Source organism: Zophobas morio, unplaced genomic scaffold, assembly GCF_036711695.1.
Source record: "Zophobas morio isolate AGI-343-1 ecotype UQ-CSIRO unplaced genomic scaffold, CSIRO_AGI_Zmor_V1 ptg000012l, whole genome shotgun sequence".
Lineage (NCBI taxonomy): Eukaryota > Metazoa > Arthropoda > Insecta > Coleoptera > Tenebrionidae > Zophobas > Zophobas morio.
In genome coordinates, this window is record NW_026972117.1 from 23,316,338 (window position 1) to 23,332,652 (window position 16,315).

Here is a 16,315-nt window from a genome sequence, read left to right on the forward strand (position 1 = left end):
AAGTGGGTGGTTTATCGAACTGAACCGAATGATACGGTGCATTGTCTAAAACCACCACACATTTTTGGTTGAACTTTGCCAAAGTAGGAATGAGCCGATTAACCACCCAATTTTGAAAAATTGGCCCGTCCATCGTTTTATGATAGTCTCTATCGTTATTTTTTGAATTTAAAAAATTGTTACAACCATTCAAGAACCCCGTTGAACAACCCGCCTGGAGAATAGTAAACCTTGCCTTTACTTTTAATTTTTGTGGGATTGCTTTTTAGATCAGTATCGTGCACCCAGCGACGAATGGACGAACCATTTTGATAGATCCATGTTTCATCCAAATACACGAAAGTCAAATTTTCACAAGAATTTAGAAACTGTAAATATGTTCTCAAAAAAGTAATTTTGGCTGCAACGACATGTTTTTGTTCACATAGAATTTTGCGACCATTTACTTCCCTGTGTTTATAACCCATTGACTTATTTTGCATAACGTGGTTCGTCTCCCTTTAATTTCCAACTGTTCCCTAGAATACGCCAAAAGAGTATCTACAGTGAAATATTCGTTTTTTTCATTAAGTTGCCAAATTTGTCGTTGCAGGTCTTTCCGAAACATATAATTTGTAAATAAATCCGTTGGTTTTCGCTTGCCAGATAGTAATATTTTTAAATTTTGGTCCCCTGTTGATAAAATTTTCGCCATAGTTGATGTTCCCACTGATGAGAAAAAAAATTAAAAAATATTTTACAGCGTATTTTTACATTACAGAAATATGTTCGTAACACTCATAGTTACTTCTTCGAAGATCGGGCCTGTCTTTTCGAAACTGCAATTTTTTGTTGCAGTAAAACTATTTTAGGCATTTTCTTTTTAAATAATACCGCAATGTCTGTGAGTTTGTCACAATGATAAATTATTATCTATGCTGACAAAATTAGTTTGCTTGATTAAAAAATTGCGTCTAATAATTCTGATCTAATAAATGAAGTAGAAAAGTGGCAATCCAGCTCAAAGCAAATGTCAATCAGACTACTCACAGACAAAAAACTAAATCATCCAATCAGTTAATCCAACTTGAAGAAAAATATCAAAGCCTACTTTACTATATAAAGATCGTGAATGGGTAATATATCCTTGATTTTGTTTTTATTACCTCAATTTTTTTTTGAAAGTGTATCATTTTCCGAAATCAATCTTATCTTAGCTAGTACTTGCTAAGATAAGACTGCCAAGAGCCACCCTCAAATTCCTCCTCCTAACTGTTTTAATCCCAACAGCACTATAGAGTGTTCAAAAATGGTAAATTTTGAAATTTGTCAATTTTGCCCATGAGTGACAAAGTTCAACATGGAAGTACTTCTAGTTTTGAGTGAAAAATCAAAAATTTTCTTACTAATTTTGGATAATATATTTATTTTTATATTATAAATTCATATTTCTTTTGTATTATATACTTATTACTAAGGCTCGGACAACTTTCTGTAATTTTCAAAGATGGTGGGAGCCATCGAAGAAATGAAGACGAAACTAATCATCTTCATTTCTTCGATGGGTCCTGAAGACGAAACTAATCGTCTTCATTTCTTCGATGGCTCCTGAAGACGAAACTAATCGTCTTCATTTCTTCGATGCTCCCACTATCTTTTCAGCATAAGCTAAGGACGTATAATAATGGAGTACTTTCATATTTTCTCGACGTTTCATGCCCCTAGACAAGGCCCTAGCTATAGGGAGGCCAGGGGATGCTGAGCCTCCCCTAGAGAAATGTTTGCTTCCCCTAGACCTAAGCAAGATATAATTAACCAAATGTAAATTACAACATCGAAAATCAGAATAAAATGCAATGTTTTATTTAATAAGCGGAAGTCAGAACAATAAAAAAGTCTGGATCGTCGGCATTGTGATCTGGTTATGACAATTCGTGGAAAATATCTTTTAGTTTAGTTTCTCTGTTTCACGTATACAATCTCGACACGCGTTATCGCTATTTGTCTTAAATTACAAAGACTATAAATGATTTTCAGTTCATTCTTGAGTAACACTTCTGCTATTACACACGGTAGACGGGACTAAATTGTTTCATTATTTTATTATTAGTATTACACTGCATCTATTCAAATTGATACACGTGTGGTTACGAAGAATGTTAATGACGTCAACACAAAATTTTGTAATAGAAAATCTCACTTGAAACAAACGCGTAGCACGTTTCTTTACTTTTACTTGAACACTACATACGTATCTTTATTTTAACTTATAATGGTGGTCATTAAAAAAAATAAAATTCGTAAAATCAAATTTTTTAATTTTGCCAAAGAGCTTGATTTGATGTACTGTACTTTATGGGCGAGGGAAGTTCTGTCGAAATAATCGTCGACCAATTTTTTTCCATAGTTATTAATTAAGATACTTCAAATTATTTCCTATTTTACACACATTTTGCCATTTGTTAGTGGCCCACTCCAATTCTGCTCCAAATGGAATTACCCAAGTATTCATACCGTTAGAATTCACTGATAGTGAGGAATATTAAGTAGGTAATTGCTTTTCTCCATCAAACCTTTAACAACACTACAACGTTCTAGTAAAAAAAATAGGCTCAGAAATTATTACAGAACTTAATTAAATTGGAACGTAACTCTCATCTTGCAAAGTCACCCAGGTTACTTCTTTTCACTATTATTAGCACAACAATGGTGTCATCTAAAACGCATTGTCTTAATATCTCGTGGAAACTTTCATAATAAAGCACAAACTAGTTAAACTAAAACGTTTAAACCAAAAAAATCAAATAAAATGGAGTAAGTCCGTAAACTTTCAGAATTAAATACGTATCTCGAGAAATCTGATTCCGTTCGGTTTCGAATAAACAGTCGCGAATATCTCTTTGATCACTATACAAATTGTATAAAACTGTTGACCCATTAAAGTTGGATTAGTTTAATGGCGCAATATCGATTCCGCTGATGGTGTTTCGTGGCTTATAACAGCTTCAACCCATTGTTACTATCCGTGGAGCGCTTAGTTATGACTAAACCATTTATTACACACTCAAACACGTTTGTAATGCTACAACATCAGAAAGGAATTTGTGGGGTGCGAAATTCGCCAATACCGCATTCGTAATGGAAAGCTCTTTGAATCCGGTGTCAGTGACACACCAAGTCGCTAACACTGCTTCCATAGTCTCGTGTTACCTAAAGCCCTAACGTCCCTTACACGTCCGAAGAAAATTTGATTAAACCCAAAACCCTGCAAAGAAAAAATTCAATCCGAAGGCGTTTCGCAATGTCCTATTGATCTAAAGTGCTTATTAAACGCTGCCATTTTTAGAAAATGGAATAATATATAGTCTCTTACGCGCTATAAACGGCTGGAATAAATTGTGTCTGTAGAAAATAGGCGCCCCAATGTAAAAGGTGTGCCGCTGTTGAAATTTTTATGAGAAAAGGGATGGCAATTTCGCTGCATTTTGCTCGTTGCATTTAATTCCACGTATCTAGCCCTTTTGCAAACATTTCATGCCGGAACTAGACATCCAGCGCAAAAAACATATGGATTAAATTCTAAACGAATTAAGAACAGACACACCATACTTTTATTATTTTTTTAACTCCAACAATTTGAAAGAAATAGTGATAAACTGGATTATAACTGGCTTATATATCTTGTCGTGCTTTATTCAAATATTCCGAACAAAGCAGGAACTTAATTAATATAAAGAGCCTGATTTTCCTAACTCTCTACATACCTACATTAAATTTGGATTCTAGTATGGTGCTATGAGTGAGGAAACTTGTAAATGTCGTGTTTGTGAGTTGGTTTATTTAGCTAGTTGTGCCATTTAAATAAGACAGTACAAACCCAGTATTTCCACGAATAATTATTAATATAGTATTAGCAATTAGGTCTCGCTTTCAGACGTAGAAACACATTTTCAGAGGGTAAATTTTAAACGGCATTTGTAGTATTGTAGTGTTCTAACTATGTCCCCGGACTGCAAAATTTGCTTTGAAACCTGCCACCTTTATCACTCTTGATCTATCTATTTCCTCTCAGAAGTGTTAAAAAATTCAAAAAAACTACCATCATACTAAATCGCTCACTCCGCATTTCCATGAAGAATATTCTGTACATGAGGTATCGGCCGCTTCTTTGGAACATTCAAAGGATTGGATTGCAAACATTTTTCGTTTTATCAAATTTCTGGATGAAAACTTTATGCTTTGAATGCACGATATGTAACTCACTTCACTCACTCCACTTATAAAATCTGAATTGAAATTTCTGAAATTTGATAGTGCAGTGGCCAATATAAATTTAATTAAAAGAACGTGCAAGAGTTAACAAATTGGCAAGCAGACTTTTCCTTTGACTTGTCATAGAGCTCTTTTTATGAGTATAAAGTTTTTTCTACCACAAAACAATATCAATTTGTGTCGAAGCCGAAATCTAAAGTGGAATTTTATGAAGTCTGCGTTCTAAAATTCCCTCCACAGTAGTAACTTGGAAATTAACCTTTTAGCGGAAGTTTATAAATCAATATTACAGATCACCGGCTGTGACATATTTGGGTAATCCGGATATTCCTGAACAATGATTGTTGAGGATAACTAGACATAACAATGCCTGTGCGATGAATTATAATACTTGGACATCAATCGACATGCATGATTAAAATTATACATAAATATCTAATTATTTTTTATTGATGGGGACTTTTAATCATAAAACGATGTATCATTGTAATTAATCACGATTTTTAATAAATACCGTGCTGATTATAATTTGATCTGTCGTATTAATATACTTTTCTAATTCGGTGTTTCTAGAGTCATAGTAAAGCATTGCTTTGTGGGTTGGTGGTATTCCTGGCTTCATAATGTGGCATAATTGAAATTTAACAGAAAGTTGATATTTGTCACCGTGAAACCATTTTCATGTTATTTCCGTGCCTTTTACATCACCCAAGTAAGATTTTTTACCTGCTAAGCTGTTCAAAGTACCCAGAACGAAGTGGAAAGAATGAGAACACTTTTTTTTCTAATTTAACCTCAAACTTGACATTTGTCCCAGCTCGGCGTACACACATCCGACAGTAACTTGCACGGCTGCCAAGTAAGGTTAAATTTATTTTGATTTTTTACAATAAAGACGTTAAATTTCCGCAATAGAAAAAGTAGTAAAAAAACTTGTTTTATAAGATCCTTGTCATATGTTGTAAAAACTCGCCGCAAGCGACCCGTTTTACAAGTTTGAGCTCGTGTGATAATAGTGGATCTTATAAAATATGTGTCTTAATATGCTATTTTCCCATGAGTATAAAATTCACTGCATATTATTACAGGTTATTTCAGTTTGGAAATTCTTGCAACATACAATCACCAACTCCCTTATACAGCGACAATATTGTAATTAATAATTCTGTCGAATGCTCTCGACTATGTCACATAACACTATTAATGTAAACTCTCCAAAGTCCAAACAGTTGTAAGATCATTACCTTATTTCCTACGAAGCAACAGCAAGAGGTTTTAGCATTCAACTGAATATTGGAATTCCCTAAGTTTATAATAACACTTATAACATGCTTATCTCTGAAGTGTACATTAGTACAAAATAAAACAAATAACATACGAACATGCATTGATAAAAGTACACAGTTCACTGGAGTTAATGATGAAGAGTATTTTTCAAATATGTAAAATGCCACGTCTCACAAAACTGCTTTTAAAGGCGACTAAATAATAAAAAGGAACTCATTATTTTAAAATCTCCCAGCATCCAATTATTGTATGTTCAAGTATCATTATAACCGGACCTTTGTCAACTAATGATTAATCACATTGTAAAACATATAACAAAGTCATTTTACGCATTTTATAGGTGTTGGCAACTTCAAATTTTGAAATGTGTAATTATTTTCATATTTTTGAAATAGAGTTTACAAGAACCGTTGCACAGAAGTGCAAATATTTTTTCTGTAAAGTGCAAAACAAAATATTCTATTACTGCCGACGAATAGCAAATATTTTGGCGATATTTCTATCTAGTACCAGTTTTATACTTGCCAAAGTATTAATATGTTCTTTTCATACAAAAATTTTGATGAATTTGAGGACTGAGAAATTTGGTATCGATGTGTTGCTTAATAATTTTAGATATTTTCGAATTCAGTAGTACATAATAGATTGTACCTAGTAGAAACATCTAGTACTAATAAATTAGACAACTCTCAAGAGATAAAAATACCAATCGCAGAACTTTTCATTTAAGAGAAGTGTGGGCCTAAATAATCTCAAGCGTAAAGCAGTATTGTAATAGGGTTCATCCATAGGATTGCTGATTTCATGTTTTCTCGACCTTTCATGACCACTAGAGTACGAAAAAATTGGTCTCCCCTTTTCGTCTGTCTGTCTGTCGTCTGTCTGTATCGATTTTTATTACAAAGATAATCTCCGAAACTACCGGACCGATAGTTGTCAAATTTGATACGTATGTTAAAAATATCGTGTAGGTAAAACGCCAACCAAAATTCATCTGATCATCCCCACCAACATTTCAATGACGTCACCTCAAATTTTTCGTAATAAATGCCATTTAAATTTGATAAAAAAAGCATAATATGTACTTATGATTTTATAACTTTAGTTTTTCTCCTAGGCGTCCCGATTTTCACAACAAATCTAAATTGAATAAGAATTTTATATACTAATGTAAGCTAACAAACACAAGTCGAAGGTCATAAAAGGTCGATTACCTCATGCGACATTTTTTTTCTTACACTGTGTTGGCATTATCTATACATATTTTTTAACTTAGAAGGGTTATCATTTAAAAAATTAAAATCTGCTTACTTAAGTTATTGTAATACAACTTTAATTTTTATTTCCCCAACGTACACGAAGGAAGTATTGTAATAGGGTGACTGGCTACTTTTACGTTTTCTCGACTTTTCATGACCTCTAAGAGTAGGAAAAAAGTGGCCTTCTGTTTCCGTCTGTCCATCGTCTGCCTGTATCGGTTTTTATTACACAAATAATTTCTAAAACCATTAGACAGTTTGTCGTAAAATTTTATATAGACCTACTTTAAGGGCACCGTGTAGATGGTAAACTGTTATCATTCCTACCAATAGTTTGATGAAGTCCACTCTTTATATTGCATAATTAAGGTTATATAAATTCCATGAAGTAATGTACTTGTGCTATATTAATATTATACTGTGCCTATTCAAATTGATATAAAATTTTTCAAATTGTTAAAATATTGATGACGTTACAACGAACTTTTGTTATGGAAACTCACTAGAAACATACACATAACATACTCGTAGTTCTTTATCTCTAGTTGAATAACTTATACATAGTTTTATTTTAACTTATAGGGGTTTTAAAAAAATATCGCAAAATCATTTTCCGAAAAAGCTATATTTGTCCGAGTGTAGTTCAGGAATGAGAGAAGGTTATTTTGAAATGAGTAAAATAAGAAATCTCACAATAAATATTACATTTTAGTATATAGTATACAAAAGATCTGGTTGTGACATTCTTTGATCAAGTCTAATAGAACTCATTAGTGCTACAATTATTTTCAAGTATACATATTGTCCTTTTAAAAGTTCCAAAGCAAAGTTGTATTTTTTCTAATGAAGGAACTTATGTTTTCTACAGATTTGAATTCTTTATTAGAAAAAGCAAAAAATGATACAATGGTTTCTTAATCAAAAGTTTCCAAAATAGTTACATCATGATAAGGAAAAATAGTTGTGTTTAAAAAACTTAAAGATCCCCTGTAGCTGTTGGAAATTTTGCAGAGAACATTTTAATCACGCGATTCCAACATACACATTTCAACCTAAATAAGTTTTGTTTTGATACCAAGTTTATGGGCTCATCCTAACAATATTTCCAAAAAAATCTGAAAAATAAATATCAGTAACTTAGTATTAAAAGAAACGTTACTATATAAATAACGTAAAGCACTCTTCGATTTTTCTTTCGTTTGTCAAGGCTAAATAATCAAAAAGGATTTTACAAAATTCACGATACCCATTTTAAGTATGATATTTAAAAATGGCAAAAGTTGGGAATTTTTTAATTTGATCTTTTTTATAAAAATGAAAACTTTTGTGTCTGATATCGCGTTTGTCCTTTTTAAATAAGGGGTCTAAATCTATACAAATACGTAGAAAACGAAAAGAAAATGTAACTATAGTGTATAAATTTTAAACAAAACATGTAGTTGTAGTGTTACATTTTATTTAATTATTACTATTGATTAAAACTCTAACTTAATTTTATCATCTATTATTTTGTTAACAGTAAAAAGTTAATCATAATGGTAAACTAAGAATTTTGATACACGCCATACGTGGAATTTGTACGCAAGTTATTGGAAAACGAGGAAAACCTTAAAAAAAAATTGAATGAAATACCGTATAATTCTTATTCGAACATTTGCTTTTATAAAAAATATTGGAAGCGATTTTTCGCAATGAAAATACTCGGTAATAATATTTTATATGATTTCTTCCATTGTATATAGACCACAGCGCGCTATTTTTTCATATAAAAGAAAAATAACTTTCGCGAGATTAAACAGATTATTTAATAACTGCAAATGGTAATTTCTTAGGGTTTTATTCCAGCATATTTAACAGGTAATTCAAAATAAAGAAAAATTGTTTTTTTAAGCGTGTTTTAATTTTTCCTTTAGATGTTTGCTGTAAAATAATTAAGGAGGAAAATGTTTCTGATTATTCTCGCATAAAAGCAAAACATTTTATCTCCCGTTAGACGTGAAAATTTCAATTGCAATAAAACATTTTGTTCATGCACTACAGAATCTTATGGTTTAGTGTTCCTGTTTGTAATATTAGTAGAGATTATGTATGTCATTTAACTAGCAGATAAAATCATTCTGTTATCTTACATTGTATTAATTATTAACAGCTTATTAAAAAAATCAGTCGATGGCCATGACGCAGTTAGTTGAATCAGCAGTCCCGTATTGATAAATAATTATAACATTGACGATGAGGTTCCTGGTATGGCCTCCGTAAATACTGCAGCTACTGGTGGAATAATTCACTTTTTTAAATAGATTTTTATTTTACATTCCGAAAACTTGAATGAATGCCTCCTTTGTATTCACGGATATTACAATATGCTCTACGGATGTACTTAGCATATTACTGAGAAAACTACGAATTCGTACAAAGAAAGTACAATGTGAAATAAGAAACTGCTTTAATACTACAAAGACATTACAAAAGTTAAAAATAAAACTCCACCCGAATGTAACAAGTGCAAACTCATTAGGCTACAAACAGGACTCTACGAAATTAATTTTTATGAAAAATGAAGTATTCTAGTTTCACTTGGTACTCTCAACAGGATGGTAACGGCCAGAGTTTAATGATAACCGTAGTTTCTTAATGGCGCAATCTAAAAACAGAAGACTGTCTAGGAAATGAGAGTGAGAAAACATCAACATAAGTAAGGGCCCTAAACAAAAAATATATATGTATATTTTGAACTGAGAACAACAATAATAAAAACAGTTTTAGTGCTTGATTTTTTATTGAAACACCAAATCTTACTATCTTATCTAATATTTGAGTACCGTTACCGTACATTATTAATGGTCGTCCCAGACCCTGATTTTGCCGCAATTTTTTCGCACCCGCTTGGATCCACTGATGTTACCAATATCCTCAAATCAGGAGAAAAGATCCTTCAGCCAATAATCGATCCACATTTAGTGAAAACACATGATTATAAATTTACGAATATATGATTATACAGATACTTATTCCGTCTTATATATTACAAAATAAAATTTCAAATGCCTGTGATAATTATTTAGTAATACTAAGTACTTAAATTAAATTGCTGTTGTATTATTTAGTTTAAAATATGTAAGAATTTTTTTCTCTCACCAACTTTCCTAAGATATGCAGGGCCACGAGAAAAATTCGAAACTAAGTTTGAATTTTATGCACTCCTTACATCCACGAAAATGTCATTTAAATGACATTGAAAGATTCATAACTCGTGTAAGGTGCTATGTAGTTTAGAAAGAAATTTTGTTAGTCAAGAGAAGAGAAAAAATTGATTTTGCGAACTGTATTTGTAGTAACCTTTATATACATTAAAACAAATATAGATAATAAGTAACATTAGTAACAGTGTAAGAAGTTAAATGATATATAAATTGTTTGTGTTCGTCTACGAAATATAACTTTTTATTGGTCAGAAATACATCAGTCAAATATAACAAAAATAATAATACAACGGAAATTCAACACAAAAAAAGTTCTGATCAACATATTTCAGCAAGGACACGTACGTCAATTCCGACACGTGCAGTGTAATTCTAATAATAAAATCAATAAAAAAAAACATTTTGAGATGACGTCATCAAATTCTTTTGATAACCGTCGGTCTAGTAGTTTCGGAGATAATATGTCCAATAAAAATTTACACAGACAAACGGAAACAGAGACCATATTTTCGTTCTCTAGGAGTTATGGAACGTCGCGAAAACATAAAAGTTGCAAGTCGCCCGATAGATTCGATTACGATACTTCTTTGGCTTATACTCGGGAAATAAAAATTTCAGTCAAGAATATGTATATTCTCATTTTTAAAGAACTATAATATACTATATGATATTCTTGTAATTATAGGTATTGATAAAGCTATTTTCTTGAAAATCTAGACGATCGTCAGCAAATATTTAGAAATCTATGTGAATACTACCATGAATTTTAATTATGACATAGGCGCTCTAAGTAAAAAATTAAATTGTGAGCGTTTCGCGACTACCGACTTGAGCAATATGTTGTTCACTTCCAACTTATAAACTACTTGCTATGCGAAAGGTGTATTCACAGATCTCCTATAACATAATAATTTGGGAACAGTCCCGCGTGTGCCGTCAACTCTTTATCCTTCAGGTGAGGGTTATAAGAATAATTTTAACCATCTTACTTGCAGTCTTATAGAAATACTTATAAAATTTAATAAACTGACAACACATTATTTACATTTTTAAAATGTTATTATAGAGAGTAATCAAAAATCCAATATTAAATTAACAGGTCTAAGTCGAGAAAAATCAATAAAAAAGGGTAATTTTTTATACGTCAACTTGACACAGAAACATAATATTGATTTTGATAAAGTTAGCCACTCTCGTCAGATTCATTTTGAACAATTTTTATTTTGTTTGTGATATATGAACTGAAGAAAACGATGGTAAAAAAGATGATACTCTTTTGAATATTGACAATAGGATTAATTTCATAGACCCAGTCCTATATGTAGTGAACTAAAATATGGTAAAATGTAGAAAAGAAATATTAAACTTTGAGGTACAAGGATTTGTCAAATTGTTTTTTCTTTGCTCAATAAATAGTCTTTAACAACGTGTCGTAAAGTTAGTGCGCCATTTTTTGATTATTTATGTACATAAATATAAATGTACGTTTTTATTCATAGATAATACTAGAGGCAAATCACTTTTATACCTTCTTTAAAAAATGTATACAATCTGTCAGATGCTTTCTATACGAAAGTTAACAATATTACACCTATAAGAAGACTGGCACAAATTTTTAAATAAATTTTCTTAAGTAGGTACGTGAATATTTTTATTCCGTATATGAATTTGTAGATTATTGTAATTCTAGGTAATTACGTTTATTATTTTACTTGTATTATGGTTATTTAGCGTGATGTAATTTACTTTTATTTTTTCTGTTATAAATAATATAATGTATAAAATAACCTGTAGACATGCCATGTGCACATGTATTTTATGTCTTTTATCTTTAATACATAATAATTAATAAATTATTATTTCTATTACTATAAATAGTGTCAAAGACACAATTACCACAAATAACTTACCTGTTTATGTGAAACTATAGTTTTTCATGTAAGATTAATAATAAAACAACAAAATTTGAATCATTTTAAACTTTTCACGAACAAATAGATTGAATTAAAATCAATCTTAGTCACGACTAATAAATTTATAAAATATTTTAACTCAGATTAAGTTAATCACGCATTTAACGAGGCGTTTAGCAACGTTTGATTGGCGTAGGGTCGGTCACGTGGTACTTTAATCTCTTGTTAAAAATTTAATTGCAATCAAATATTCCTAGATGTTTAACAAATACGTGAAAACTATGCAAGTTGTCCTAGATAAACTTCGCGGATTTATGAGCGCGAATAAATATGTGGAAATTTTGTAAACGCCATTGTTTTTAGATTGAAGGGAGAAGCTTTAATTTAGTACATTGCAAATATCACGCATGTATGGCGTTGAGGTCACAACGTCATACATAACGGCGTCAGAGTTTTTTGTGGTAATGACATATTTGCAGTGTACTAAATTACCTTCACACTAAAAACAATGGTGTTTACAGAATTTCAATATTTCCAAATTTCCGTAGCCACTACTGGTCTTTTTCCATTTATCTGGTTCGTAAGTATCGAAATAACAAATTTTATAGTAAATGAAATTTATTGCAAAAAAAATCAAACCACAGTATGTTATTTCAAATCACATACAAAGGACACATTTAACAAAATAAACTAGTTTTGCCTAAAAAAGAGTTTGTTTTGGCATATTGGTTTTCCGTAACTGTCATTGCCATTTAAACTACATACAAATAAAACAAACAATAGGTAGCATTTTTATCACACGTTATTGCGAGTATCTATCTGTTTTTTTAATTAATTAAACCAGATTAAATTTAAAAATGAATTTACTAATGAAACATCGGTGGCTAATTTTGTACGAATTAAATTTACACCAAATCATTAATCTATCATTATTACAGTAGGAACCGCTCTCTTCAGCGAGTGCTTAACATAACCACAATAGTATACATAAATTAGCAAATCGATTGCTGAAACACGGAGGTTATTAAATCGTAACCGCATCTTTGTACTTAATAGTAACGAACAAGTTGGATCAAACCAACTAATATTAACAGGAAACAGCATTTACGGTTACTACTACTGTATAAAACGAAATGCTTTTCCATTATTACTTACGTGTAAGTTTGGTAATATTCGTTCAATACCACAACAGTACAAACATGCTAACAACGGAACTAATAACATCAGCCACAGCAAACACATTAAGCAAAAATGCATTGCACTTACAGAGCCCGTTCTAGCGTAACATTAAGTTAGTACAAATAAAGAAAAATATTTTGTGTAACGCAATATTCTGCTGGCTTTAACTCACACCTGAAAGAACATTTGCGACAAGCAACTCAGTATTTCATTGTTCAGTACATTTCAGAACATTTCAAAAGCAGTCTTAGTTCAAATAGGATTTAGAACTCGAGTCAGCTACTAAAGGAAATGCTGACAATGTCATTCACTACTAACCAATCTGTAAAGTTTTACAATTCATATTTCTTAAAATAGCCTGGCGCATCCACCAATTTTTGACCCGAGTTCATCAAGCGCGGTTCGAAGTTACGTTCAGAACGCATTGTCTAAAAACGTGAAAGCGATGTAAACTCTTATATTATCATGTTATTCCCTATCATTACAATTCAAGTGGGAAATTACATCTGAAAACTTTTTCAACAGCTGTAAAGTACACGACATAATTGTGAAAGTTGAAAATCTCGCAGAAGGAAATAACCATAAGAAATCGCTAATGACACTGAATAATATGTTCTGCGGAAGCGTAACAAGCAATTTGCATGCAAGATATTACAATACCTTCTTGTATTACTCTCGCGTGAACTGAAGTGGCAATGGTTTCCAATAGCAACGCGATAAGCACTGATTTGTTTACCACGAACATTTTGACAAGAAATTTTTGGTAGTATCATGCAAATTACATTTCTGCGATACTACTAAAATTTATCGTTATACTGAATACGCAACATCCGGCTTGTGAAAAAACGATGTCGACGCTGCTGAACTTGATGACGGACTGATGTAAACAGAGGAAGTTGAGCCAGAGGATTCTGTGCAATCTACAACGAACAGCTGATTGTGGAAGAATTGCGCAAGCGTTGCCTGAAATCTCGTAAAATGCATTTATGCATTCGCACTTTGCAATTAATTGCAATATTGATGCTGGCAGAGGTCAGCGTTCTTGGCTTCGAAGTACTGCGTTACTTTATTAATAATAGTTACCATTATTTTTCTTACAAAAACAGCGATTTTTTGTATTGTTAAAATCTACGAATTTATTAAGTTGCAAGCTTATTAATTTCTACTCATCATCAATAAATTACTATACTACTAATAAATTTCTCATTTTTGAAAATTTAGCAAATTACATAAAATAGTGTTAAACTGTCGTTAAATTGGCCATAGTTGTCAGTATTGTTTAACACTTTCATTAAACACTGTATAGATAAGATAAATAATACGGAAACATAGTGTGGTCCAAAAAAAAATGCTCATGTGTGTGCGGAACAGACAATTTTTGGAGTCGCCTGCAGCGCACACGTAAGAGTGAGAGTAAAGAGAGTTAAAAATCTTGTGTCTACTAGAGTATGATTTTTATTCATTGCACGTAATCTTTACTTCATTAAAAACGCATAATCGCTTAATTAACAATTTATCGTGATCCTGTAAGTTATTTCGATATTAAAAATACGAAAAGTAATTTCGTTGTGTCAAACTTAAACAACAGGTCATCGATTAGTTTCGCGTTCGGAGTTACCTAAGTATTCTTGAACGTGTGTGACATTACATCCGAAACGGAATAGTTGTTAACAAATGTTAGAAACGTTTTAATAGACAGTTTATAAGCATTGCTATGACGTTAACAATCGATCGAGACGATTAGAATTGTAATTTTTAATTTTTTAATTTAAAAAAATTGGTCTAAAGAGTTTAGACAGTACTTCCCTCGCTGTCGGGAATGTGACGACTGCAAGCCTATTATGTCTTTTTTCGTATTACATTTTTGTAATTCTTGATTTAATCAATAAAATTAATTGACTCAGTCATTAATTTTTTTCAGACACCCTGTATAAGCAAATCTAAAAAATATTAATGCAGTGATAAATCACAAGTATAAACTCATCATTCTTTACACATTTAAGCATTTTTTAGCAAACTTTTGAGCTGACGTCATCAATTTTTTGGAGGAGATAAGTAAATATATTTTGATTAAAAATTTATCATGCTTGTCATAACTGTAAACCATCTGCAAGATTTCAAAGCATTCGGTTTTGCAAAATTAAATTGCAAAATGTTGTTTCATAATTTTGTTTTTTTTTTTTCAAAAATCTGGACGTTTCGGGCAAAAGCTCAATTCGGAGTCATAAACTACATGTGTAGGACTATGTTATTTTATACAATTTAAAACCCATTTACTATGTAGAATTTTGAACTGACGTCATCGTATTAGTGGTGGGGATGATTAGACAAATTTTGGTTAGCGTTTTACCATCTACATGATATTCGTAATATAAATACAAAATTTCACAACAATCGGTCCAATGCTTTCGGAGATTATCTGTCTAATAAAAATCCGGGACGGCAGACAGACGGACAAACGTAAAGACAGACGGAAACGGGAGACCTATTTCTTCGTCTTCTAGGGGTCATGAAAGGCCGAGAAAACGTAAAAGTAGAGAGTCGGCCGACGGACTCAATTACAATACTTCCTTTTCTTACGCCCTTGACTTTTTACAGTTTCACGTGTCATTGCATAGTAAAATGTTTTTGGAAAAATTGAAAGTATACTTTCCTATTTTCTACAATTTTTAAAAGTTTGTACACAGAATTTATTAAAACTTTATTAGCTCAACTAAGAATTCCTACTAAATCATTAAGTGAATTGAAGTGAACGGAAGTAACAGAGTGTTAATATTTAAAAAAAATAGGTCCAGACAGGCAATGGTCAGAGATTTAGTTGAGAGATTTACATTCCACAGTTAATTTAACATAAATATACAGGATGACTCACCAAGTGCGCGGTCCTCCATATCTCATTAATTATTATTAAAGACAGAAAAAACTTACACACATTTTAAAATCATTTTCAACTATACGAGTGTTTTGTTTTTAAGCCATAGTACATATTTTGTTAATAGAACACCTTTATCTTTTTACATACCCTTATTAGCCTCTTCCTAACTTTATAACCGTAGATTCTTCTATAAATTCGAAGCGACGTTGCCACGATATGCTAGTTCTACTCTTCGATTTTTTAGCAATCACATAACATTGCCAAGATAATTAAAAACGTCCATAATTCTCATAGAACGTCTTTGAGTTCGAACTATTCTTTTGACTTGACTACTATGTCCCCAATCGA

The 16,315-nt window shown here is 31.5% G+C and overlaps 1 protein-coding gene across 1 annotated transcript in view; it reads right to left on the reverse strand.

Moving 5' to 3' along the window:
- LOC135128038 (locomotion-related protein Hikaru genki) overlaps nucleotides 1–13,952 on the reverse strand; it is a 282,123-nt gene extending 268,171 nt beyond the window's left edge. The window contains exon 1 of the mRNA XM_064054842.1: nucleotides 13,753–13,952. Within this exon, the coding sequence (XP_063910912.1) occupies nucleotides 13,753–13,837 (85 nt within the window). The 5' untranslated portion in view covers nucleotides 13,838–13,952. The remainder of the gene's footprint in view (nucleotides 1–13,752) is intronic.
- Nucleotides 13,953–16,315: the final 2,363 nt, after the last annotated feature.